Consider the following 25,712-nt stretch of genomic DNA (forward strand, 5'->3'; position numbering starts at 1 on the left):
TCTTTTTAAGCTGTTTCATCTGATGAGAGCATACAGGAAAGGGAAACAGAAGAGGTGCGAGAGTTGTGAAATTTTACAGTCCTGCTCCATTTCCAGCTGATGCCTTCAGCCAGCGTTGAATAAACTGCTTGGAAACACTGTCAATGTGCTATTCACTTTTTAGTCTTAGCTACAGATTTACATTTTCAGTATTTTCTGGGACTACAGTTTGGATGACCCCTGTTTTCACAGGCAAGATTCAGGAAGTAATAATTTGGGGTAACACAAAGCATTCAGTACAGCAAAATGCCCAGACTTATACCAGAGACAAAAGCGCATTCAATCAACTCTCACATTTTTAATTCTCTCTGCAGTTTATAAAGCCTTTCAAGAACACTCCTCCTCTTTCCTTAGGAGTTCCACACATTAATGTGAAACTAGACAGCCCAAGGGAAAGTCTAGCGATGTATCAGACCACTAAAAATAAAGGATTTCAGACTATTTAAAGACAACTGCATGCCTTCTCCCTTCTTAGCTGTACACCGTTCCTTGATACAGCTCGTGTTATAGGCTATCATCAACAAACCATGGAATAAAACGCTCCAGCTTATTAGCTTACCCCCAAAGCACAAAAGTTGATGCTTACCGAGAGCAGAGATCCCGAATAACTAATCCCAGCCCGTTTCTGACAGGCGCAGCCTCCGCAGCGTCTCGTCCCCCTCAACACAGCCAGCACGAAGGCTGTGCGTGCCGCCAGCGCAGCCCGGGACTGCGCCGCGGAGCAGCTGGCCACCAGCTTTGGCACAGCTCCGGGATGGCACCGAGGACACGCGTGCCATGCGTGTCGAACACATGGAAGCTCTCCTCTTCGACGTGCTACAGTACTGCTTTACTGACATTGCCTCGTGCTCCTCTCCTTCCAGCTGTGTCAAGTTTTGGCAGTGTACGTATGCGACCACCCCCTCTTCCTGCGAAACAAGGTAGACCATGGAGACCTTGTGGCTCCAAGGACAGCCTTGGGGGCAAGAGTCTATTGTAGGTTTTCTTCCCCCATGCTTAAGCAAAACACGTCACAGGTCTCATGTCAGCTTCAATGGGTGCACAGAGCTCATGCAGCTGCCCAAAACCACCTGCAGAAGAGTATCAATGGCAATGCTAGTGACTGCTAACCCCACCACCACCATCACCTTGTCTGAGCCTTCCCATATAACAGATACAGACTGGCTTCCTACCACGCTTGCTTGCCCAGGGTTCCCCCGGGGTTCCCTCTCCTCAGTGATTTATTGATGAGATGAACCAGGAGGAAAGACAAAGAAGAGAGAGATTTGCCACTGACTTCACTGTGGGACAGAGGAGGTGTTTTACCTGCAGGATTATCTTTAACTCACAGACAGGCAGATGAGAACTGAAAGCCATCATCCACAGAGGAGGCACTTGGAAAGAGGGACCTCAGCAGAGACCCTGAAGTAACCTCTGTCCCTGTCCCTGAAGCTTCATGCTCTTTCTCCAGCTGTGCTGGAGAACAGCTAAAAGCCAGGTGGACACGAGCAGCTGTGTGTGGCCACAAGAAGTGCAGGTGCTCACCTGGTGAGGTGCCATTCAACAGGTGACAGCGCGTGACCAAAGTAACAAGGGCAAACTCCTACCTGTGTTTACCCTCAGCCACATCAACCAAGTGATGGTCCAGCCACAAGGTCACCGAGGCCTTTCACCACCCTGTAGTCAAGGACATGTCAAGCTGTACCTTGGAGTGGGGTGTCTGTGCTGTCCCTCTCCCCCAGTCGCTGCAAGTTATCTTCTTGATGCAAAGAGGAGAGCACATCTCTTGTAGGAAACCACGGACACTTGAATCACCTGTTCCTTGGCCAAACCCCCATCATCGGCCAGTGCTGAAGATTTTCTGTTAAACACATGTTCAAAGACTGGGTGCTCTGAAATACCTGAGAAGAGCAGATGGGTGAAGAACAGACACTACGGCTCACGGTTCCCCCAGGGTTTTGCCACTGCCCTCTCCCATCTGATCACATTATGCCCCATGTTCAGAGCCCGATGCAGCAGCACGTCTTTGCGCTTGGAGCCCAGCAGCTCCGGCAAGGCCCCTCCTACTCTCCAGCTGCAGATTTTTGATGCTTTGTGTTGGCTTTGAGAAGAACTTTGCTCCTACACATCTTACCTTGTGTTTGCTGTGATTTCCTCCTCCATGATGGCAGGGTCGCTGTACCAAATTTAGCTGTCGCATGTATTATGCAGAGATCTGTGTTCAAGCACAGAGGGGAATGAAACACCCACAGCTCAACCTAAACCTGAGCAGGTTGCAGTCTGAAGGTGTCCTGTGGGGTCCCCGGCTGCAGAGCAAGCAAGCAAACCTGTACTCTGTGGCGCAGATACCCCGGGCCACAGCAAGGCTTATTGCCTATCACAGTTACATTTGCTGAGACAAGTGCCTAGAATTTTACTTATTCTTTTAAATGACTCACTGGTCCCTAACCGTAGCAGCCAAACAGTGAATGGAGATGCAACATGCGTAAGTACGTGCTGTTTTCTTTTTTTAAATCAAAATATTAAAAACACGAGAGGTAGCTGGAGCTCATTCTGGGCTGTGTTTGGTTAAATAGAGAGGATGGCTACCGCAGCCATAGCTGCTCCAGGCACCGCTCTGCTCTCCAGCCTCCCCGCGTCGAGGGGCCACGGGGGCAGAGGGAAAGCCAGGTCCACGCCACCACACCGGCCCTGAATGCCGCGCCGATTTGCTTCGGACTCATCTCCCCATGCAAGCGAATAGGGGGTCTGCTCTGCGCCAGGGCAGGCGGCAAGCGCGCAGGGCCGTACAGCCCGGCGGGGCCGCAGCGCAGGGACGGGGCGCGACCGAAACGCCCCGGGGCGGGCAGGGCACTCCCGCCTCTGCTCGCGCTGCAGGACAGCCGTGCGCAGCGGGTGCAAAAGGCCACGGGTTGTTATAGAGCAATTACACAGGTGACTTAGGGAGCAGGACAGGGCCAGAGCCCCGGGGCCTTCCTCCCACCTCTTGGGTTTGACCGCCAAAGCCCCGACACGGCAGCGGAGGCAACCCAGCGCCTGAGGCTTTCCATCATAACCTGGATAAACACTGCCAAAGACAGAACAGACACTTCTCTCTCCAAAATGAAGATACAGAAAGACAAATTCATGGATCAGCCCAGCTCCCTTCAGGCTGATGCCCTTTTCATTTGTTTTTTGAACAGACTGTAAGCAAGATACAAGCTATTACGCAGTCACAGCAACATTGATAAACCGAGCAATGAAAAAAAATTCATTTGGGGCCCAATCTTGCAAAGAACGGAGACCCACAGCCTGGTACAAAGCCTTTTTCACATCAGATTCCCACACTTTGGGTGTATTCTGCATGGGAGCTACCCCCGGGAAGAACAACACATTTGCTCCTCTTTTGGGACAAATCTGCACCAGCGCAGCTCCCCGACTGCTCCCCCGTGGATCGCCTGCGGTGAGCTAGAAGGGGGTAACCTCCAAGCTATGTCTTCCCTTGGGCCACAAACAAGACCGACTGACCTCAACATACAGATGAATTGTGTCACCAAGCATCACCTCAGCATACATGGCACAATTAAATAGATTTTTATTTTCAATAAATATACAATCTGCATCCTACCAGACAACACGCTATGAAAAAATGTACAGAAGCAGCCAACAGAACAGACAGCTTGACCGTAGCTACATTCACTTGGTGACTCGGAAAACTACCTCGGTTAATACACGGGACACGGAAAGAGCCGCTGCAGTCTGTCGGAGAATTAAAATTGCAGATTTGGGGAGTTCCTCACTGCAAAAGTCCCCTCAGCGGGTCTCTTCTGCACACCGTAGGAAAGGCTTTAAAAGACATGAGCTGGCTTTCCCCGTACACACGTTATCGGCAACGTTTGCTATATCGTGACGGTATCTACTCGACACACACAGGCTGCTATGCGGAGCGGCAGGGCACGGGACCGGTGCGGCATCGGCTGCGCCCGCTGCGCGGGTGCATCGGCGCGAGCGCACAGCCGCCCGCGCGCCCTGGCGCACACGTGCACGCGGACGCACTAACAGGGGTTAACTCTGTCACTAGCACAAGGACAAAACCGGCGTGGGAATCGATTTCACCACAGTCTACCGCTTAAAAAAATATCCTAGCCTAATCACCACGTTCACCAACGAGAGCACAAGGTACTGATATCTCCGAGAAAACGCGTGGCGGACGGGGACCGCCAGGGCAGCGGAGGCGGCTCCGAGCCCTGCCGCCAGCTCCGGGCCCCCGGCCGGCACATCCCGGCCCCGGCCCGCTCGGCGGCCGCCGCCGCGCCGCACGGGGCTAAAAATGGCCGCAGCAGTTCGGAGCGTCGGCAGGGGCGTGCGAGGGCGCGGGGGGCTCGCTCTTCCCGGTGGTTCCTCCTCCGCCGGCCGCTCCTCATGTCGCCTCGAGGGAGGCGGGGGAGACGCGGTCGCACTCCTGCCGGGAGCGCAGGCTGTGCCACTGCTCCACGGCCGTGCGGTGGGAGCCCAGCATCCGGCGCCAGTGGTTGGACTCGGGGGCGCCCGTGGCGTACTGCCCGATGACGATCCGGCCGATGAAGTCGTTGCTGCTCTTCACGTTGTGGCCGTACACTGGGAGAGAAGAGATGGAAACGGGTCAAGGCACAAGTGCACGGGAAGGTGCTCGTGGCCTCCGGGGCACGGAAAGTCGGAGCCAAGAGCTCAAAAGCCGAGCTGGGCCATCCAGCACCGCTCCAGCACCACGCTCGCCCCGTCCCTGCCGGGGCTCGGCCGCCCAGCACCGCACAGGGAGCCTCAACCCTCCCCCAGGACGAGCCCCGCTTTTGGCAGAAAAGCGCCTTCGTGCCGCACAGGCGGTCGGTGTGACGACGCGCTCAGGCACCAGGCACGGCAGCCAGGCTGGTGACATTTGGAAAGCGTTTCTAGAACAGATTTCGCAGAAACCGTAGCCAAGATGCCAGAATTGCTGGTGCATAACTTAGTACCTCAAAAACATTAGCAAGACCTAACTGGTAGTTTGGAAAGAATAAGATAAGCTGCACTGCCCATTAAAATACAGCTTAAATAAACAGGACCCTCAAAGCCACAACTCGCTAGGACGATGTTCAGCGAGAAGAGGCGAAGCAGAATTACACTGTGTAAAGAAAGGCTGAAATATTTGTCTAGGAGTGATGACATGATCAAACAAGCAAACCAGCACAGATTTGGGTAAATGAACAAGGAGTATTTCACACTGTTTTCCTCTAACGCAAACGTTAATGAACCGTTCTAATGATAACCGGTATCGTTCCCAACCCATGGACAAGAATCACACATGGACCACGCTGCCAGCGGGACGTTTATAAAGAAGCAATTTTCCATAATTGTCGCTACAGCTACTTGTTAAAAGCCCTGGAAAGGAACCAAGGGGGAGACATACACTGACCACCCTGGCCTTTCTATTGGCCTCGTCTCACGCAACAAAAGATTGCAGACAGCAATGAGCTGTAATTATGGGCCCGATCCTGGAAAATGCCGAGCACTCCCGTTGGGCAGGAGCGAAAGCACTTTGTGTTTTCCAAAATAAAGCCCCGCCTCGGCTCATTAGGAAGTTGAACAAACAGGCTGGGCGAGCTGAAGCCAGGATATCCACAGGCACTGGCTCGAACACGAAGGATTAAAAAAGCTTCTCATAAAAGGGAGGGATTTTTAAGAACAAATGACCGCAGGGGCTCCAAATCCACTGAGCGACCCGGACGCAGGCTTGCGGAGCGAGAGCAGGTTCAAGGGGAAGGCAGCCGGCAGGCAGCTCGACGGCACCGCTGCAGCAGCAGCAGCTCCCTGCCGCCGGCGCGGGAACCGGCCCTGGCGGCGCAGGCGAATGTGGGACCCCGCGCAGCACCACGGTCCGATGTGGACTGCAGCCGCCCAGGCAGCTCCGTCACCAGGCTCTCAACACCTCTTTTAGCCGGGGGTCTTTTTCAAGATTGCATATTTGCTATCATAATAATATATCTTGTGATTAATTAGTACTGTTTTAATGTGCGACTTAAGTATGTCTGCCATCTCCATATTTATGTAGAGTCTGATTACTAGCTGCTGTACCAGGAAGAAATGTGTCACTGACAAACATTAATGACCTAATGGCCGTTAACATCTGGATCACGCATGGTATCACACCCTGGTGATTTGGGTGCTGCCTGCTAGTGCAGGCACAAGCTAAAGCCACGCGAGGCTGGACCTGGCCGTAGACCACCTGCCAGATCCGGTGCACGCGTTTATGGGCTGAGAAGCTTGCACTCATCACATTACCTGGGGGTATCTTTGCTAATCTTGTTCCCTCTGCCCTTCTCGGCTGCCTCAGCAGAGACACCCGTAGCAGGGACTGCTGCGGGGACCTTCGCAGAGAGCTCTGCTGCCGTGGCCCTGGCGCCTCCCGCGTCGGGGCTACTCATGGATCAGCTCAGCCAGCTCTAACCCAGCGGTGCTCTTGGCCATGCACACAAACCTGTCAAAGGTTCCCCATCATTCCCAGTCCCAAACCCTAACCAATCATTCCTCCAAATTAATGCACTAAAAATATGACATTAAAACTCGGAGCATTTCAAGTCTATCTTTAAAGTAGTTAGCAATGAAGTTGAGGCACATCGTCACGTTAGGAAGCCCGAGTCTGTCCCGACTGCCACCATCATTCCTCTGGGGGCAATGCCATCAGCTCTCGCAGACATACCTCCGAGGAAGTGCCAGCACAAAGTGGACAGCCTTGTTTTATCTGGAACGGCCATCTTTTGAGTGTGCAGTGAGGATTTTTAAGCCATCCATCTCTAACGAGTACACAGCCTGTCAAAGTTATTAACGAGCTCTCCTGCAAGGCAATGGATCACCAATGTAGCTGGCATGACTATGCTAAATGCCCTGCTATGACTTATTATCCTAAAGAAAACAAATATTATGATAAAAAACACATAAAAGTACCCCAAACCAAATGTCTCCTTAATTTTTTATATAGGCGTATTTCCTTTCTTCTTTTTTTCCTTCTGTATTTCAAGAAGGCAAGAAGATGAAGTCTAATCCTGGGAGACAATACCAAGTAATTCAAACTATAAAGTCCTAAAGGCCATCAATTAATCACAGTTTAAATTAGCAGCAGCAAAGTATCCCAGGCATACAAATTCTTCAAAAATAATTCATGTCAGGACTGTAAAATGAGTAGATGTGTTAAATGCGGGCACCAGCTATTATACTGTTGATCCAATTATTTTGAATTCCTATGACTGAAAGTGTCTTGCTCAAAATCCTAGCTTTTAAATATTAAAGCCTTTTTTTTTTTCATTCTAATGGAACTGTTGGAATCCATAGGACTCATCTCTTCATCCCTGCTGAAGAACGTGAATGCTAATCTCATCGTGTCAGGTAATTACCATGTTGATTCCTTTAGGGTATTAATGTGCTAATTATACAAGCACTGTTGCTTCCATCATTAACTAGTTTAGGTAGCACAGATGTAGACTTACTGCTGAAGAACAGGGAAGAGATTTTCTGACGGGAGCTTGAAGGCCAAATGCTTAATCATGACCCATTTGCTGACTGTAAGAGATGGTGCTATATTCCACCCTGTGGAAAAAACCTGCATCTTCACCACAGCAGCTACCTCACAAGATAAGATGTCTTTGTGTGTCAACAATTCAGATTCACTTAACAACTCACAAATCTTCAGAATTCCAGGACATATCTTTCCTGGAGGCTAATTGCTTTTTTCTACTCTTAAAATAGTCAGCATTTGCTGAGCAAATCTGTTGATGGTTCAGGTGCATGGATCTACTGTATGGACCTTACCCAGAAGAAGGTACTAAAGTTCCCATTGTGAAAATAACCTTTTCTCTGACCACGTTCAAGAACACTTCCCTGTTGCTGTCACTGGTTCTTCCAAGAAGAGCTTGGGAAGAAAAACTGTAAGAGTCCATAAACACAAGTCAGAAAAGCTGAAGGTAAAACGTGGGTCTCTGCCAGCTGCACCTTGCATACAGCAGACCGGGTGGGTGCTGGGTGTCAGAGGCTCCAGTCCCAGGGGCACAGAGGGGCTTCAGCTCTTGTCGACTGCATGCTCAACTGCTTTGCTTTACTTCCGCTGCAGCTATTACTTCTTTTCTCGGTCAAAGAGACGAGGAACCTTGAACACTGACTGACACACGCTAGCCATCCTCTTTTATCACCCTATTTGTACTCCATTCAGTGGCACGCGTGCAGTCTGCTCAGAAGTCCAGCAGAAGCGGCTAATGTCTCATTCCCTTTGCAGGCCCCGAATGCACCGTAATGTGCTCATGAGAACTCTTGGGTGCTCAGACGTGATCCAAAAATGACAACTTTTCAAGATATAATGACAGCTGCACGTTATTCTTGGGGCAAGCCCTGCTCTGGCGGGAAGGAAACCTGCTCAACAAGGCGAGCGTCTGACCTGGGAACACCTGTGAGGACGCAAAGCCTGCAGAGGTGCAGGAAGGCACCCACCCCTGGGGCTGAGGCCCGTACTGCCAGCAGCCGGGGCAGCTCGGCGGGCGCGCAGCCTTCGGGGAGGCAAGGAGCGGGTGCAGTGCAGTGCACGCTCCAGCTACCGTCCCAGCTGCGGTGAAGCCAACTCCACATGTGCTCATGCCTTCAGCACTGGGAGGAAAAGAGCTCCAGCTCTTTCTTTTTCGACTCCCACAAAGGGTACAAGTAGGCAACTACTCACCGTCGAGATCCGTGCCCATCGAGAAGGCACCCACGGGCCCAGGTTGGCCTCCCGTCTGCCGCTGACTGGGTGCTACCACCAGGACCGGCGCGGCAGCAGGCAGGAGACCACAGCAGGCATTTCTGTTGCACAGCGAAGGCCTCCCAAACCGAAGCCTAGACAGGGCCGGGAGATACGAGCACCGCGTCCCGCCTCGGCCTCGCGGCCCCGTGACCGCGCTGGCCCGCCTCGGCCCCCGCGGCCAGCGGGTGAGGAGCCGGGCGCTGCTCCCCGCTCCCCAGCCAGGTTACACCACAAACGGACCCAGCAATATTACCCGATGGCTGAGCATCCCCCTCCCGTGCCTGAAAGGCGTTCAGACTAGGTTTCAGATTAAAAGTGCTCTCGGCCTCGAAAAACAGTAACTGCGAAACCCTTCAGAAGCGCAAAATGAGGTAACTACCATTTGGGTTTCTCAGGCTGGCCCAGACTCTGGTTTACAGACAGGTAGGCACTGTTTTCCATTTAAGAAACCTATTTTCCTGACAGAAACTGCACACCTGATCTCATGAGCTCTTTTTCCACCATCGCAGTAATTCACACAATAACGACATCCATTTCCAGGCCAACACAGAGCAAAAAGCAATTAAGGAAGCAGAGGTCAAACCAATTCCTTCTGCAGCTGCTCTTTACCGAGCATTGCTTTTGGAAACAGAAAGGCTTCTTTAAAAAAAAATAAATCTGTTTATAATGAAAATGCTGAAATATAAATCAAAATTGGGTTCACTTATGCCCATTAAAAGGGTTGAATTCTTGAGGGCAAGCAATGTGATGCAAATGAAATATTTGTACGTTATATATTTATTGATGCTTTCTTCCTAAACGTGCCACCCCTCGGGTGTGCTGAACCCCTCGCTCTCTGCGCTGACTGTGCCACTGGGCTCCTGCCCATGGTGGGAGCAACCACGATCTTGCTGCAGGATCACGACTTCGAAGGAAACTGTCCTCTGTGCATGGGTGTCCTCAGAGCCGTTACGGCTCCAGGCTTGAGGGCTCCAGACAGTCAGCAAAACGAACAGGTTCTCCGAGGATGTGGTAAGGCCGGGTCTGCCAAGCTCTTCTGCAGACCTGGCACGTGAGACACCACAGCACTTACCACTCCCCGATCCAGCGCCCGGCTGTAGCTCCAGCACGAGCTTTCCCTTGTCTCCCACCAGCCTTGATCACATGCAATTGCTTGTAACCAGGTCAACAGTTTTGCCGGTCACTATGTAATCTGGTGCTCCCTTCTGACCCAAGAGCCTTCTGCTGAATCGTATCAGTCTGGGGACCTGACTCAACCCAGACTCCCTCCACCTCCCACTTTGCTTCTGCACCGAGACATCCAAATCAAGAACTTCTAAAGGGTATGACTGCAAAGTATTCATGATTTATGACTTAAGTGCAATAGTACAGATTAAGCTAGTATTTAATTCATCCTTCGAATGAACACAATAGCAGCCCTGAAATAACCAGGAAGAAGCACTGATTCACAGTATTTCCTTCAGCTAACTTCAAGGCAACGAGTAGCACCACTGATGTGGACAGGGACAAGCTCACGCAGAAGCCCCTTGTTCAGCTGGGGCCACAGAGCATCGGTGTCCCCCCAAAACCCCGCGTCAGACCTGCCCGAGCAGTTGCTCAGCAGTCACTGCGGCACTGTGCACTACCGAGCGCAGCCACGCAGGAGCTCTGCTGCCGCCTGCCGGCGCTCGGCCCCGTACCCACGGGACGCAGCGGTCCCCGCAGCCCCCTCGAGCGTAAGGGCCCTGAGACCAGGGCAGGCAGAGACATCTGCACTTACAGGAGTGACTGGGAGCTCTGGCACAAATAATCTGACTCTTTCCCAGTCACCTACAATATGATTTCTACCATTTCGCTCCAAGAGAAAAGAGAAATCACAAGCAGGAACCTGTCTCTGTTTTCCATCTGCGCTCTCATTTAGGCTAGACATCAAGCAGACATCTTCACCTATTTTATGCCAATTAGCTTACTTACAGTATATGCCACCCATTCTCTTAACAATTTCCCCAGAAGTTTTGTTTAATGCAACCTTCTTGCCTATTGCATATTTTAAAAGGCCTTGAATAATTGAACGCCACTGTGCAGATCGCATGCATCCAACTCACACATGACATTGCACCACAACAGACTAACCAGTGCGATTACCCAGCCAGCCCATGGATACCTGGAGGTATTTCCTGGCAAACCTGAACACAGCCATAGGAACAAACCCCATCACGCTCTTTTCACACAGCCCCTCAGCAGAGCGTACAAGTGACATTTCATTCCCCATCCTTCACCAGCAGGACCCGGGGTCCAGCCTTTGCTGAGCTGGCTGGTGAGCTGTGCCCATCAGCAGCGGGCCTGGCAGGTTAAACGGGTCTGAAAACTACTCCTGAACTGCTTGACATCAATACTAAAAAGCTATTTAGCACAAAGAGCATGCTATTAGGAACAGCCGACCAAAGGACTAATGATACGTGCTATGAAAGCCACAGCTACAGAGTAAACTGTGCCCTTTGCTCCTTCACTGAGGCCCGTAATATTTGGTAAAGAAGACAGAAAAGTAGGGGAGAAGATGCAGTGCTTTCACATTTATCAATCTAGTCTCCATCAGGCTCTGATTTGCATGCAAAATTCGCTTCTCAGAATTTCCTTCATTAAGCTGCTCCCTGCAACATCTGCAAGCGCTGAGCTGTGGGTGAAGGTTTAATCGCTGGAGCCAGTGACCGAGTCCGTGCTCGTGCACTGGGCCTGGCAGGGCAGGGAGCACCTGCACCTCCACCACCCATCTGCTGCTTCACATGGGGAAACACCACCAAGTCAAGGAAAGTCTCTTTCTGGAAAACCATTTCTCCCCGCCTTGCCCTTCCACAAGGGCAGCCCGGTGCTTTTGCTTGCACCACCTAAGGGAGCAGCCACCACTGCCCCTGCCGGCGGTGGTGCTTCAACATTCTGCCTTCTGGGTCTGGCCTCAAGTGGAAAGAAGAGCAGAAAGTCCTGCAGGAGAGAGCAGGGGCCCAGGGAGCAGGGGAAATGCAAATGAACAAGTTCCTCTCGTTGAGGTCTCAAGGACACACAGGGATGACATGAAGTTAGCTCATCAGGATAAACTGGAATAAGGGATTGGATGCATCAGCAGTGTTATTGCAACAGCCAGGAGGATACTGAAAAGGAGAAGGTGCAGGTAGGTTATTCACCTTCAGATATATATATTTTTTAAATATACTTCAACTCTCTGCACCACAAGCCCAGATCCAGGAAAGCACATGAATGACTTCATGCATATTTTATATACGTCACTGGGACTTCCCATGCAGTTGAAGCCATTCACAGAAACAAATGCGTTCCCACAACAGGACCACACCAGACAGCCGTCCCTTCCTCCCAGCACCATCACACCCCTTGCCAGCCTTCCTCCTACAAGAGCAAGCTAAAACCTCGCTCCAGAAAGTCCTCCATCACTGCCAAGCCATGCCTGCGTGCAGAACAGGCGCACGGTCGGCCTCCGCTCCCTGCTGCCGCAGTGTTATTTGGGTCGTACACCCCAGCTGGGAGCCAGGGCTTGGTCACGCGCAAAGGCAAGACCAGAGCTGTCCCCCAGCCCAGAAAGGTTGAAATAACAGAAACGCAGCGTGACACCAACGTTTGTCACACGGAAAGGACAATGTGCACAGTGGAAGCGGCTTCACATGCCGTTGCTCCTCTGTGCATATCAAAAACAAATAAGAAGGGGGAAAAACAATGTATAAACTGCTACTTGACATTCTCCCGGTTAAGTGGCACTCCATAGTATTCACAACAGCAAATCAATTACATGAAGGCAATTTCTTTTCGCTGTGCCCGATCATTTGTTTTCTAATTAAACAGATCTAATCAAACTGGAACCATCACCCAGAGAAGTCAAGATATACACAGAAATTAAAGCAGATATGCACAGAAATTAAAGCAACGACCAGAGAAACGCAGGGCTCGGCGCGACGTGCACGGCAAAGCTCCTGGTGGCGGCGGCATGTATGGGGCCAGCCAGCGCGGGGCGCACCGGCCAGCCGGCGGGGTTATCCTCTCAGCCAGGCCACATCAGCCGTGACATTTACACCAACGTCCACGAGGAGTATTTCACACCGAACATTTAGAAGGGAAATACCTAAGCCATCGCAGGCAAGGGCGTTATGTTATCAGTTTTATGTCAGGCGGCTGTATTAGGAGTGTTGGAAACAAACAGAAGAGAGAAGAACCTGGCAGCATGAGGAACTATAAAAGCTGTAGTTATACCTGAAGGGCCTTCAATGCCATCTGGTTTTCCATAGCTTTGGAGGCAGACTGGACAACGTGGAGACCCTCCAACAGGGAAACACCAGTGCCTACCCCAGCATCTAAAAACAAAGTCAGCCACGACTGTATTGGAGAGGCAGACTCCACCGTCACACTCGTATATACCCTCCGGCAGATTTGGGACCATGGACAAGCGCTTCATCTCGGGAGACTGCTTTGCCACCTAGCGTGGCTATTGCCACAGGGGTTTTTCCTCATTTGATACACAGAAAGGTTACGGCCTAGTAAGAAATTTCAACGATTTCTTTCACCGTGGCGTGAAGAAAGCAAGATAAAACATTGAGGTTGAGGGCACGACACTGTTTAAATGAATGCACTTGGCAAAATCAGCAAGCACTGGTGATCAGCCTGGAGAGATAAGGTTTTGCTCATTTCTTTAGAAGAAAAAGACTCCAGAAAAATTCCAGAGACCTACAGAAAAATCAGTTTCTGCTATGTCTACAATGATGTACAGACTCTGATGTTGCAGACTTCTTATTAACAAATTTAGTCAAATTGAAGGCTCTAATTTTGCCTTCTAAGTAGGCAACAGATTGGCTCAGGAAGCATAAACATCTTGTTGCTTTCATCAGTATTAATACTGTTTCACTCCTCCTCATTAAAGCAGTCACCCTGATGTGAAAAGCCGACCCCATTCCCAGAGCACCTTCCCCAAGTGGCATCATACCAGGGGTGAAGGTCCTGGCTGCAGGATCTCATCCAGCTTCTCTGACCGAACCAGGGACCAAACCTTGCTGATGGTCTTGCTGTTACCTGCTCCATTTTGAAAAACAGCAGTGCTTCTGTTTAACGGGAAAACCAAAAAGCCACAAATGGGGATCTGCAAGATGGGCAGCAAAAGAAACCTTCTCCCTCTCATGACAATATCAAAACCTGTGCAACATATCCATTGCAGAGAGGCTCTGCCTGCCAGAGCAGTCGGCTTGACACCATTCATAGCAAAGCCTGAAACATTCCCAACATTTTGGGAGGAAAACAATTAATTCAGAGCATGCCGCACGCTGGCCAGCACAACACAGGCCCTGTGGGTAAGTATGGCTGCTCGAGGCTTTGGTCAGCAGAGGGAGATGGTGAAATCTCGAAGGATTTGAGTTTGGCACGTTCTTCACAGACTGATATACCCTAGAAACAAGTCTAGTATTATTTGCAGCCCTAAGGAAGGGCAGGGTCACATTTTTGAAAGCACACAAATGCTGAGTGCTCCAACTTCCCAGACAGCATTCATTATACCCAGACTCTCGCTGTGGTTTCCAGAGAGTCAAAGTGGGCTATTGTGTTACCAAATCCCCCCCCAAAACCCTACACCGAGTTCATTAGCATCCTGCTTCATTAGCAGCTTTCCAGTTTTGACCAAGTGCTTCCATGGAAGCATCATCTGCTGGTAAACTATGTAAGTCACTAAGACTCATTAAGCCTTCCTATCCTTAACTGCATTAAGCAGGTTCCTGAAGGGGACTTCACGCCTAAGTAGAAGGGGAAGCAAAGGAGAACAGTATCTTTTTACTGCAGTAATTTGCCAAAAGTATCATGCCAAAATCAGGAAGTGCTTCATACCGCCAGTACTGCGGGATCTTTTACAGGAGAGGCACTATCTGATTATTTTTATAGCAGGTCTTATATTTCTGAATGCTTTTTCCATCTTCTAAATTCAATCCTGTGCCTGGAAACAGACTCAAGGGGGTGCCGCTCAGCAGTTCCTCAAGGCCCAGGGAACCCTACCCCCCTTAGGAAGAAGAAGGGCGCTTGGACATTTGCTTGCTACTTGTGCTCATGCACTGCTGTACGGTCTGCAATGGGGGCCTGCGAGGGGGGCCGGCATCAGCTCCCACCATCTGAAACACCAGACCACCCTAATCCGGCACAGCAAAGACAAACGCCTCTCTGATAGGGAACTGCTCTTGCCTGCATCGCCTGCCAATCAGGGCTTGCAGGATAACCGAGTTCACGGTATTGAATTCTGGCCCTGCTCCAGCCACAGCTGCTGGGCGACGCAGGTAGGATTCACATTTCCCTCTGCCCACCAGATACAGAGAGATTTAGTCCTCCCTCCACACTGGCTTTCCCACAGCCTGATGGGTCTGGACTGGAAAAACCCAAGTTGTGCCGTTAGAGCAATGACGTTGCGCGGCCGCGGAGCACCGTGCTGCGCTCGCTCTGCATTCCCGCCCGACGCTCTTCACTGCTCGCTCAAAGCTGCGCCTTCTTCTTTGCGTGGCTTGGGGCTAGAGGTGAGGATCTTTTGCTGCCAGCGTATTTCACCCTCCCCTCCTCCCGTCACCCAAGAGCAGGCGTTGTCCTCAGAGGACCTGCTGGGTCACGTTGCGTGGCTGCAGGGCCTGGAGAACAAGCAGCTGGGAACGTGGGAGGTGCCCAGAACAGCCCGTCTTTTCGCTAGACCTCAGCAAGGACCATATGGTGTCCAGTGCATAAACACATGAAGTATTTTATAGCACCAGACACAAAGGCCAGATTCTCATCTAAATTAAACAGGTATAAATCCTGAAAAAATTCTGTGATAACATCAATGCTTTTTTTCCCCTTTGACTAAGATAGGACTACACAGGCTTAAACACAGACGAGATTCCACCTCTGAGCTCCAGAGATGTGGAATATATCGATACCACTATGCTTCAGAAACACAAGGCTCTTGCATACATCAAGGCGCAGTTTTCTAGCAATAAGTTACCTAATTATCTATCCATCTAAGAGATGCTATGGTGCCCAACACAACAGCATTTCAAAACAGAAACCACCTCTTCTTCCTGTGTTTCAGCACAGAAGAGAAATAGTTTCATTTGCCTCATATGTTAGAGAAGAGAGTTGTGGGTTTTTTTCTGTATATGTGAGCAAAAGACTAAGTGCCTGAGTATTTTCTGAGGGAAATAAAAAGCAACAGGAGGAACGAGATACAAGCATCTGAAACAGCAAGGCAAACTGTGGGTGTATAATGACCCCAAACACATTGCGTTGCCACCCCTGCAAACCAGCTCCTAACGATGATGCTGACGCTGCTGTGCTCGGACATCTGAAGGTCCTGCTTTCGCACAGCCAGGCAACTCAAAGTTCGGGTGTATTTCTGGAGAAGCCTGAGGCTAAAACCATCATCAGCCTTCAACCTGTTCAGCTAACTGGAGCATTTGGAAATCAGCCTGTTAATAACAAGATGCTGCTTGTTATTATTGGAAAAGGCTTGGAAAAACCTCGACACCTCTGCAACCCATCCGTGTGATTTATACGAGTCTTGTGCAGCTCAGGCAAACACCAAGAGCATCAGCCCGTCTCCAACAGCTACTCCGCGAGCCTGGAGTAGGTGCCAGTAGTCTAGAGCCAACAGACAAAAACGAAGAACAGTTTTAAAGTTTGAGGAGCTTCCGCCACGTTCTCATCAGTCAGAGGTGAAGCCAGAGCCAGAGCTCAAGGTGTCTGTAGGCCCAACTGTGGGATACAAACTGACAATTAGCTTTATTTCAAGCCGTGATGGATAAACGTGGGTTTGTGATTTGAAGGCTTTGATACGGCGGTTTGTGTCTCTGCCTGGCTCGGGCTCACGTGGAAGAGTGCGAGGTGCGGTGCTGGCAAACACTCCCGGCTTCAGCCCGTCCCCTACCATCTTTTCTGCTAGGTAAGGGCTGCTCTCCTCCCCTCTCCTTTCACCAACAACGATTTAGCACCAGAAACCTGTCATATGGATCAATACCGCCCCAAAACATTTTCTAGCAAACATGCAAAAAATGCTCATAAGAGAATGTACAAAATCAGCCTGTACCAGACCATCTTTAACAACCACAACCGTGAAGAGCTACAGCAGGGCAGGGTTGTGCTCACTGGTGTCTATTACTGTTATTAGTGATCATTTATTCCAAGCCCAGATTTGCCTGAAACAAATCTTACTCTCTGACAGCCAGTCAGGATTTCAAGGAAGACCCAATTCTTCTCCTCTCAGCTCTAATGGCACAAAAGAAATGAATATCCTTAAACAACAGGCAGTATTTTTTTCAAAAATTCAGGCAGTATTTATTGCAGTCAAAGCAAACTGAACTACCCAAAACTGCACCACTGGCAGCAGATACCAACAATAAATTTTTTTCTCTGAAAATTCAAACTTCATTAAAGGGTCCTTAAATTTTCCCAAAGGCCAGGGAAAATGGGAAATGAGGTAATACAGAAACAAAAGTATATCGCTATTGACAGCGATTTATTTTAATCAAGTACTCTCTATTAACTAGAAGTTAATTAGAGCTCTGGGATAAAGCATCAAAGTGATCTAGGGGTCTGAAGACAAGAACCATTACAGCATTTAGGTGCACAGAGACACTTAATGGAATTGTCAAAAACCCTGTGGTATCCAGCAGCCTTTGAAACCAAGGGGATGAAGGGTTCAAAATCTCACTATTCAGCAGGGCTTGCTCAGGAAAACTTGGCCCTAAACCATTACAGAAAACAGAGACGTGGTCTCTTTTTACTGAAAGGTGGTGAGAATCCATCCTACAGACGGCTTGGAAGAGAGAGGGCCTGTGAGCTGCGTGGGCCTCGGTCAATATTTATTATAAAGATTTCATCAGCTGTCACGCACGCATCGACAACCACAGCCAGCGCCAGCCCCGTCCCCAGAGCAGCAACGAGCAACCACTGCGCGAGCCCGTCCTCCACCCCGTGGCAGACTGTCCTCTCCGGAGTGCGGCGAGAGGAGCCCACCGCGGCCCCGGCTCAGGGCAGGCTCCAAAGCACCTTGCCTCCCCGCGCTTGGGCAGCACCCAGAGCACCCAAGCGATCCTTCCCTCTCCAGGGGCCCTTGCTGGCTCACGAGCGTCAGAGATCTTACTATCTAAACATGCAGAAGAGCTTGTTTAGACAGAGAAAGACACACACAGTCACCACAGGACCTCCGGGACAAATACATTACGTAACCGTAGGCATTAAAGGTTGTATTTTAATATGGTAAGTGATCAAAAGACGTTAACGAGTCACCAAGATGTGGTTTGCTTTGGAGGGTTAATGCGTTTTATTGGGCCATCTGGGCTTTACTGCAGCGCAAACAGCACGGCCGATTATTAACACCGTTATAATCATTAACAAAACACCGCAGTGCTTGGATTGCAGGTGTCGTCTCCCTTCCTGCCGCGCAGCCGAGTCTCTCTGAAGGCTGGACTCGGACTTAGAAGGCCTGCCTGGCCCACCACCCATCCGCTGGGAGAGCGGGGCAGCTTCCCGCCCCAGCATCCGGCCCTCGGCAGCGCCCGGGTCGCAGCGGCACCTCAGCCTCAAACACCCTTTTAGCGCCTGGAAGGGATCTCAGGGCACCACCCCAAAGCACCAGCTGACAGCCCTGCTGCCCAGGCCACCTGCCACCTGCCCCGGCCCGGCCACCAAGCAACACCTCTGCTCACCGGCGGACGCGGCCATGAGGACATGCCATCCCTCAGAGCCTGCCCAATCCGTCTGGAGAGGCAAAGCTACGACCTAGGAGCGCTCAACCGGAGGATGGCAAGGGGGGGATGTTCACAAAAATGGCAAGTAAAAACCAACCGACCAACCAACCAACCCTGTGCATTTCTCTTACAGTTTGTATATGGATGCTCATTACCTAGGCAACATGTTTGATGGTGTAAATTAAAATCAGACATCTTCTCCACTAGCTGTTGCCTCACTAATTGTCTTTTTTCTGTCAGGGCATTAGGCTCCATTATGAATATCAACAGCTTTCCTGTCTGCGGCCTCTGCCGATTAGGAGCTGTCTCGAGCGGGTGTCCTCAGAACCGTCCCCGACCCTGGATGTCTCCTCCTGGAGCAGACACCTCCACCCGCGTTCAGCCCACCTCATCTGAGGCACTAAACCGGCACACCCGAGTTCAGAGCCTGTCTGCCTTAACCTCCTTTAACACAGCCAACGCAGACAGACTGGTATCTCCACAGTGTGGCCCAGGCTTCGGCTGGATCCCCCTCGGAAGGCACACACGTGTGTGCGTGTGCACGCTTGCGCGTCTCTCTTTCTCTCCCTCCGTGACCACAGAGGTGGTTCACAGTGACTAACCTCCTAATTTAGGCACTGCAGGGAAGTGAAGCTGTGCCCATCACCTAAAACTCCCCGTCATCCACCTTCGACACACCAGCAACTTTCCCCTGCCCTCCAAAAATCAGCCACAAGTTGGATATTTAGGGAGACAACTCCTGCGAGCATCTGAGACGGGAGCAGAGAAGGCAGCAGACGGACAGCTTGTACAAGGTGTTCTGCACCAAGGTGGGAGGAGAAGCATTTTGGTTTGTAAATGCCAGTAATTTACAATGTTGAATCCTAATATGCACAAGGACAGGAACTGGTCCAAAATCCCCCAAATCTTGACTAACGCAGAGTTCAATCTGTGCACCTTACTTTGCAAAGATGCTAAGCACACACTTACAACCTGTAGTTAGACTGGCCATACTGAGACCACGCATTCAACGTACCGCTCTCCAGAGCATTAGAAGGAAAACAGAAGGAAGAAAGGTGATATACAAAAAAGGTGTCCACACTCCATGTCTGACATTCTGCACACAGTCTTCTTAAAAGTCATGGGGAAACTGCATGCAATTCTTACCACAGTGCACTGAAAATCAGTTTGATTTGAGATGCACAAGAAAAAAACATGAAAAAAAAAATTAAAACTTACTTTGTCTAGCTGGTGCCTCACTTTGCGGTGTGGTACCAGCTACACAGAGAGAGCCAGGAGCCTCAGCTGACACAGCCTGGCACAGCTCCACGACCGTCAGCTGAAGCCAAGCCAATGTAAAGACAGCTGCAAACTCGGTCCAAAATATGAAGCCACTAAAAAGGCTGCTTTAAATTATTGAAGGTATGCTCACTTCTGGCTCCTGTGACTGCTTTTGCAGCTCTCTATCCATTCAAAGCATCACCAGCCACCCTTCAAGCAGGATTATTTCCCTTTTCAATTGGACTTTGACTCAACACAAATTTAATTAACTGACCTAATGGACTAGACCTGTGGATTTAAGGAAAAAAAAAAAAGCCCACAAAACAGACAACAAAAAAGACCACTGCAGAAAAAAAAGAAAAAAAACTATAGGAAAACCCAGCAACAACATGGCTTATCCTCCTGCTTTGCAGAGATGCAAAGTAATAGAAGGTCTGGGCTCCACTCCTCACATTACAAGGCACAGGTCCTCCACTCTGGCAACCATTTGCACTTTACCACCTTTTCATGGAGGATCCCAAAGCACTTTATGGGCTTTAAGCTGCACAACACACTACCCAGCCATGAGAAAGCCATGCAGGGAGTATGACCCTCCCTGCCCCAGAGCTTCAGCCAACCTGTGAGCAGGCCTGGCTTGTATTTAGTTTATTAAAAGCACGCGCATTTGCAGAACACGAAACTGGTGCTACGTTTCGTCGTGGGGATACAATTGCATTAATGTGCAGAGTTTTAACCATTTACGCTAGCACAGAATGTAGCTCAAATCTTTATCGCCATTGAGTCCCCTTATTCCCACATCACTATAGGTGTCCATGAAGGGTTCCTTGGTCAGCCTCATCCAGAAAGACTGTTGTCTCTACAGCTCTCAGCATCGCTCACCACCTATCTCAGACACCAGACCCAACCACAGCAAAAGCAGCTCGCCCAGCGGCGTCCGCGGTAGTGCGGTGCCCGAGCTGCGTTTCACCCTTCGGGCTGAGGAGGACCACGAGAACCTGGCCCCACGCTCCTCCAAACGTACCCATGCCAGCACACGCTAGGGCTGCCGCCCACGGTTTTGGCCTGGAATTATTTACTGCGACTTTCAAAGCAAAAAAACACATTACTTAAAAGTGAAGCAACCACTTCAAGGCATGTCACAAATCCAACTGCATCACAAATTATTATGAATCAGCTAATTTTCGAGTGACTTCTTTCAAAAAAAATCCATTTGCACTAAAAATATCAAACATCCACATATTAACGCCAACTTCATCAGCTGCAGCAATGAGCAGTATATTCCACTCATCCTTCCTGATTCCCCAGACCTGATATTTTGTGTTTGCCTTTTGTTCTTCCATGAGAAAAAGGGTAAAACAAATGAGTATTTCACTTCTGTCACAAGATCACCTGACAGAAGATGCCAAGAACAAATTCATCACTGCGCAGGAAAGGTATATTCGGGATGACGTGCATGCAAAGCCCTGATTAATTATAGACTTTTCGCTGAGGAAATCTCTGAGCATGAAGGGCAAGATTTAAATTGCTGATCAGCATCACTTCTGTTGTGACATGTTTGGAAACAAACTAACGGGTTGGAATTAGGCTCCTTGTACAGGCTGCAACATCTGTTTCTCCCATGTAAGAAACAGAATTACTTCAAAATGTTTTTTTTCAGATGCAGATTCTTGCTCTTCTTCACAAGACGGTGAGTAACAGGGGTGGGACATTTGGAGGGAGAGAGTTTAATTTATGCAGCACATCAGCCCAGAGGGGCAGAGCAGCGAGGGTGGAGGGCAGGCCCCGGACCGGCCGCCGCTCGGCCCCAGGCTCCCTCGGGGGTGCCGCGGGCCGGGACTCGCTGACCCAACGCAGCCCCTCCGTGCTGCCCACCGCTTCATCGCTGCGCTCTGCTAACTCTGCTCTAAGCAGCTGCCCAAATTGCCAGTTCCTACTGCATGTTTTCATGCCTAGAGAACAAAAATAACAGATTCAGAAATTGTTAAAAATAATAATTCCCACCCGAAGCCAATTCGGGCCATTCAGCAATCGCTTTTCTTCAGGCTGCTTTTTCCCTTTCTTAACACTGCACGGTTCAGACCTGCAACCAAACACCCCCGGCACTGACCACGAGCTTAGCTCCGGGGATCCCGTCTGGCCACAGGCCAGGACACGGACTAAGCAGGACACCTCGGCAGTGCCTCCCAGGGCTCAGCGCCGAATCCCATCCCCGTACAAGTACAGACATGAACACACCAGCTGATGACACAGGGGATGTCAGCAGCAAGCACCTATATCTGTACCATCTCAAAGGCAAAGTATGGCAGGTATCAAAAGCTGTCTTTCCCAGCATTTGGTTTTTGGGATCATTCATTACTTAGCTCTCCTTCCTCTGATTTGGACTCCAGGCCTAAGTCCGATGCACCCCTCTCCTCTGCCCAATAGCGTCCCTGGTGGCACCATTTAAGAACAGGCTGCCGAGGTGCGATCCCAGCCAGCCCCCATGCAGGCGGCACCGCTGGGAAGAGGAAAGAGCACTAAGGAAGCTTCCTGAGGGAGTCCGGAGACGGACACCCCTTCCGGGCCAGCTAGGGAGACAGGCACCGTCCCACTCGGGCTCCTCTGCAGGCCCAGAGCAGCCCTTCTGCTCACCTCAGACGACCAACACAGCACCAAGCGGAGAGTAACGACATATTTACCTGTAAATACTAAGCTGGCGTTTTCCAGTTCTTCTTGTGGCACCTTAAAGCTGAAGGACTCATTGTAGAAGGGATCGATGGTCCCCCTCATGCAGGAGGTCTTCTTGGTTTTTGTTAGCTTCAGCCCGTGAACAAGCTGGATTTTCACAAAGGGATCTGCCAAAACCACAAAACACAGGCTCAGCGTTAGCGGTGTATGAGCCGATACTCCAGCTTCCTAAAGGCTCAGCACAGCTGGGGCCACTGGAGTGAGGCTGCATCACACTGGAAAATGGCATTTGGGAGCAACTGGGGCTTTTGCCATGGTGCAGCTCCCAGCAAGCTGCAGTGGAGCGAGACAAAAGTCAAGCAGCTGGATTAAAAATGCTCCCTGCCGAAGCCACACAGAGCACGATTAATGACAGCCTTGATAGAGGCCAAATACACTGTTCACTTTGAAAAATGCCACAGGCTGGCAGCAGCAGCGGCTGGGCAGCAAGTGGGGGAAAAATACATGAGTGATACAATAAATTACTCCATTGACATGGAGTAACTACAGCTAGCACACTCTGAAATGGCACAGAGCAACGCGTGGACATCGCAAAAGTGCCACGCCATCCACAGAGCAGCTAGATATCGTAAATGAAATCGCTGCAACATAAACGCTCACACAGCACTGGGCATCTCCAAAGTACAGCACCCCTCCACCAGGCTGCCTCGGCTACAGGAAACGCGGGAGTATTCAGAAGCTCCCAGGCGCACTCTGGTTCAGTGTTTTTGACTCAAAGTATGAGGAAGATATTTACACCCTTTGTTTTAGCACATGTCCTGAACACTTTTTTTTATTGTCTGCTACACATATAAAACACCACATATTACAAATATCCCAGTCTGGTGTCAACAGGAATCGAGCATCCGAAAGCCTCGGCTCCCGCACAGACTGGAGCCTCGCTGCCGATCAGCTTCAGCAGCACGTATACATCAGTAGCGTGAGAAATACCCTGCCCTTTACCTGAGCCTTGGCTCATGTCTGTTTGAAGCAGCTGCTTGGCTCTAATGATGTCTACGTTCAGTCTTCCCGCGCTGGGTAGGTAGTTCAGCGACAACAGCAGCTCTCCCAATTCAACTTCATTCTACAGAGAAAAGGGAAGGTGGAAGCTCAGAACAAAGCCCAGAGCGGAAGGGAAGAGCAGGAAGATAAATCAAATAAATCCCATTTGTCTAAGTGCCTGAACAATAATTTTCAGTCACACTCTAAGCTGCAACCCAGAACCATCTGGTGGCACCTTGTACTGAGTCACAAGAAAGAAAAGTATCCTCTGATGAAGACCTGCTCTTTAATCTCTGACTGTTCACTAGCTCTCAAACAGCTGTTGCAAACTCAACCTATAAAAAGAAGTGAATAAAAGGTCAGTAGTTTCTACCTACTTAGTTTTGAATGGTTCCACGTGATTCTGATCTTAATCCCTTCACGTCCCTATGAAGGTACAAAACGTGGCTCCTATCTGAGGAGGCATCCTCTTCCCTTCCCCGCGCCAAGAACTGCCCCGTCCACCGGGGAAGTCAAGGCCTGGCGTGTTTAAGGCGCCCCGGGTCACACGAGGGGTTCAGGGGATGCTTTCCCAGAGGCTGCAGCACGTCACGCTGCTGCGGGCCAGGCTCACCTGTGCCCTTGCTCTTCAGCGGGCTGTATCATGGCCATAGCTTCACACAAATATAGCTGTTCAGCCAGTACCTCCTCCCCCTTTACTTAATGATGCTTAAAACCAGCAATTAAAAAAAAAAATGGCTGGAGAACTGGCATCACTAACTGATCTGCAGATGTGACAGCTCAGAATAACCTCTCCCCTTAGCACGACCTGGCTCTGCGATGCAACACAATTATCCGGAGACAGCGCACATCTCTGCGGATGCAAACGCCCCAGCCCGGCAGCGCCGGGCATCGCCCTGCCTTCCCAGCCCCAGCTGCGGAGGAGGCCAAGCCTGCCTCTTCACCCCACCAGCAGGAGAGCTCAAAACCAAGCCTAGGCCTGACCTTCGCAGCCTGCTCTCAGAATAAAAAAGGAGCTGCCATAGCATCGCAATCATAACAGAAGGCTTAAACGCCCAAAATACTAGGTGACAGAAACTGGAGAGTAAACGACTGGGCAGACGACAAAGACAAAAGCCATGAGAAACAGTCACAGCCTGAATTGGCTGAAAGAACCAAATCATCAGCAGGGGGGACAGCATGTGAACTCTGTCCCAGGCAAAGCTGGGAACGGCTCTGGGAAAACTGGGGTTCCCATGAAACCGAACCAGTTCGTGACTACTAACTGCACAAGGAGGATGTTCTCCACCGAGGCGTGAGCTCACGTGAACTGAAGACACGGAGGTCTGGAAGCAGCTGTGCACACGAGCAAATGCTCTCCAGGCCCACCAGGTTCAAACTCGGCGCCGGCACCTCTTGCCTGTGCAGGGAATGACCACGAGGCCGCTGGCCTCCGCCACCGCCTGGCAGAAATGCGCCCGAACGCCCCTCCCCTGACCGCTGGACTCCTCGCCTAACGAGCCGAGCCGAGCGCTACCGCTGACGTCAGGCGATCGCACTACGAGCTCTCCCCCAGGCATCTCCTCTCCTCTCCGCTCCCGGTGACTACCGGCGGCGCAGGCTGGGCTGCGCACGGGGACAGCTGGCAGACCCATGCTCGGCCCCTCGCACACAGTACAGCAAGGCTCAATTTAATTCAACATGCTTTTTTTTTTTTATTTTCTATGGAAAATATGCCCATAAGCTGCCTGATTCCACATCAAAGGCCTCTGCGTTTTATGCTGCGCTGTCCCCTCCGCTTACACGGGCAAAGGGAGAGGGAACACCAGGAGCCGGGGCAAAGGCTGCCAGTAGAGCGACGCTTGGTCTCAACAAGCCTACGCCTGTGCCGCAGATCACAGCCGGCCTCAGGAGCCTGCTCCAGCGGCTGCAATGCCCCATCAGCACCAGCAGATCCAAACTGGAGAGCCTTGCTGCCCGGCGGCACCTTTCCAACAGCCCCCGGCCGCGCACAGTAAAACAGAGCTGCCTCCTTCTCCCAAACTCTTCCTTCACAGCATCTTTTGGGCCGCGTTACATGGCAGCATGTGTTTACACAGCATGTACGTCTTCTGCTGATATAATATTCTTGTTTTACCTCAAAAGCATCCCTCATGTCTCCACCTTCATGAATCCCCCTATCAGGGCTCTATTCAATACACCATATTTTAAATCCTTTCCATCTCCAGTGCAGACCTGACCCAACATACACACAGCACTCAAGCCTC

The 25,712-nt window shown here is 50.7% G+C and overlaps 1 protein-coding gene across 1 annotated transcript in view; it reads right to left on the reverse strand.

Moving 5' to 3' along the window:
• Positions 1 to 3,575: 3,575 nt before the first annotated feature.
• SYT17 (synaptotagmin 17) overlaps positions 3,576 to 25,712 on the reverse strand; it is a 41,740-nt gene continuing 19,603 nt past the window's right edge. The window contains exons 7-9 of the mRNA XM_067306546.1: positions 23,428 to 23,548; positions 22,437 to 22,592; positions 3,576 to 4,614 (exon numbers count right to left, since the gene is read on the reverse strand). Of these exons, the coding sequence (XP_067162647.1) occupies positions 4,418 to 4,614; positions 22,437 to 22,592; positions 23,428 to 23,548 (474 nt within the window). The 3' untranslated portion in view covers positions 3,576 to 4,417. The remainder of the gene's footprint in view (positions 4,615 to 22,436; positions 22,593 to 23,427; positions 23,549 to 25,712) is intronic.

The sequence above is a fragment of the Apteryx mantelli genome, chromosome 16 (assembly GCF_036417845.1).
Source record: "Apteryx mantelli isolate bAptMan1 chromosome 16, bAptMan1.hap1, whole genome shotgun sequence".
NCBI lineage: Eukaryota > Metazoa > Chordata > Aves > Apterygiformes > Apterygidae > Apteryx > Apteryx mantelli.